The 1,257-nt window shown below is 60.1% G+C and overlaps 1 protein-coding gene across 1 annotated transcript in view; it reads left to right on the forward strand.

Annotated features, from left to right (window-relative positions):
• The window catches only part of KBTBD11 (kelch repeat and BTB (POZ) domain containing 11), a gene marked incomplete at its 5' end in the record, with an annotated part of 1,368 nt that extends 499 nt beyond the window's left edge, over positions 1-869 (forward strand). Inside the window, one exon of the mRNA XM_010283579.1 lies at positions 15-869. Coding sequence (XP_010281881.1) covers positions 15-869 — 855 coding nt within the window. The remainder of the gene's footprint in view (positions 1-14) is intronic.
• Positions 870-1,257: the final 388 nt, after the last annotated feature.

The following is a 1,257-nucleotide window of genomic DNA, read 5'->3' on the forward strand; positions in this document are numbered from 1 at the left end:
CCCACTGCTCGCGGGGGGCCAGCGGCGGGTGGAGGGTGCTGACGCGCCTGCCCGAGGAGGCCAATGCCAAGGGCTGTGCCATGTGTGTCCTCCACAACTACCTCTTCCTAGCAGGGGGCATCACAGCGGGGCCAGCGGGTGGCGATCCGCGGGCCCGCCTTTCTGACAAGGTCTTCTGCTACAATCCCCTCACCGACACCTGGAGCCAGGTGCGGCCGCTGGCTCAGCCCCGCTCGCAGCTCAAGCTGCTGGCCCTGGATGGTTACCTCTACGCCGTGGGGGGTGAGTGCCTCTTCACTGTGGAGAGGTACGACCCACGGGCCGACCGCTGGAGCCCTGTGGCACCCTTGCCCAAGGGTGCCTTCGCCGTCGCTCATGAGGCCACCACCTGCAATGGGGAGATCTATGTGTCGGGAGGCTCGCTCTTCTACCGCCTGCTCAAGTATGACCCCAAGCGTGACATGGTGGCCTTCAAGAGCTTCATCTACCGCTTTGATGTGAGCAGCGGCCGCGGTGGGGAGCAGGGCCCAGGCGGCGGGACTGGTGGTGGTGTCGAAGTTTTCCGGTACAACACGGTGGCCAAGTGCTGGAGCCAGTGTGCCAGCCTGAGGCCCAGCGGTGGCCCCATCCAGGCCTTCCGCTGCGTCCCCTTGGGCAACACCATCTACTGCGTCAACCGGACTGGCACCCTTCGCTTCAGCCTAGCCCAGGACGGCGAGGTGGAAGCGGATGGCGGGCTCAAGGGCACCTTCGATGGGGAGCTTCTTAAAGCTCCCGTGGATGTCAAGGGTGTCCTCTTACCCTTCGTGCTCACCCTGCCTGAGAGGCCGGACAAAGCAGGGGACCAGGAGGGCTCCCTCCTGCTGTGAGGTGGCCAGCCTAGCTCTGACTTCCCAAGTGGGGAGCTGGGTTGCAGCTGTGGGGGACCCACAAACTCCCCCCTACAGAGGGGACCCTCTCTGGCATGTCTGCAGAGAGAAGGGGCTCCCCCTTTCTTCCTCTCTGCTCCCAAGATGTTGAGCTGAAGCCACTTGGTTGTAACTCGGTTGTAACTCTTCTCGTGTTTGCTTGTGCTTTGTGTGAAAAGCCAAGCACATGAAAGGAAAAGCTGCTATAAAGGATAATCTCTGGATTATGTTTGTGCCAATTCCCAATGTGAGAAAAACTTTTTTACACCTGGGTTTCTAAAAAAATTCCTGACAACAGTGTCATAATGGGAAGTTACTGGTAGCGTTGGTCGCCTGTTTACACGTAGTT

Source organism: Phaethon lepturus, unplaced genomic scaffold (assembly GCF_000687285.1).
Source record: "Phaethon lepturus isolate BGI_N335 unplaced genomic scaffold, ASM68728v1 scaffold25463, whole genome shotgun sequence".
Taxonomy (NCBI): domain Eukaryota; kingdom Metazoa; phylum Chordata; class Aves; order Phaethontiformes; family Phaethontidae; genus Phaethon; species Phaethon lepturus.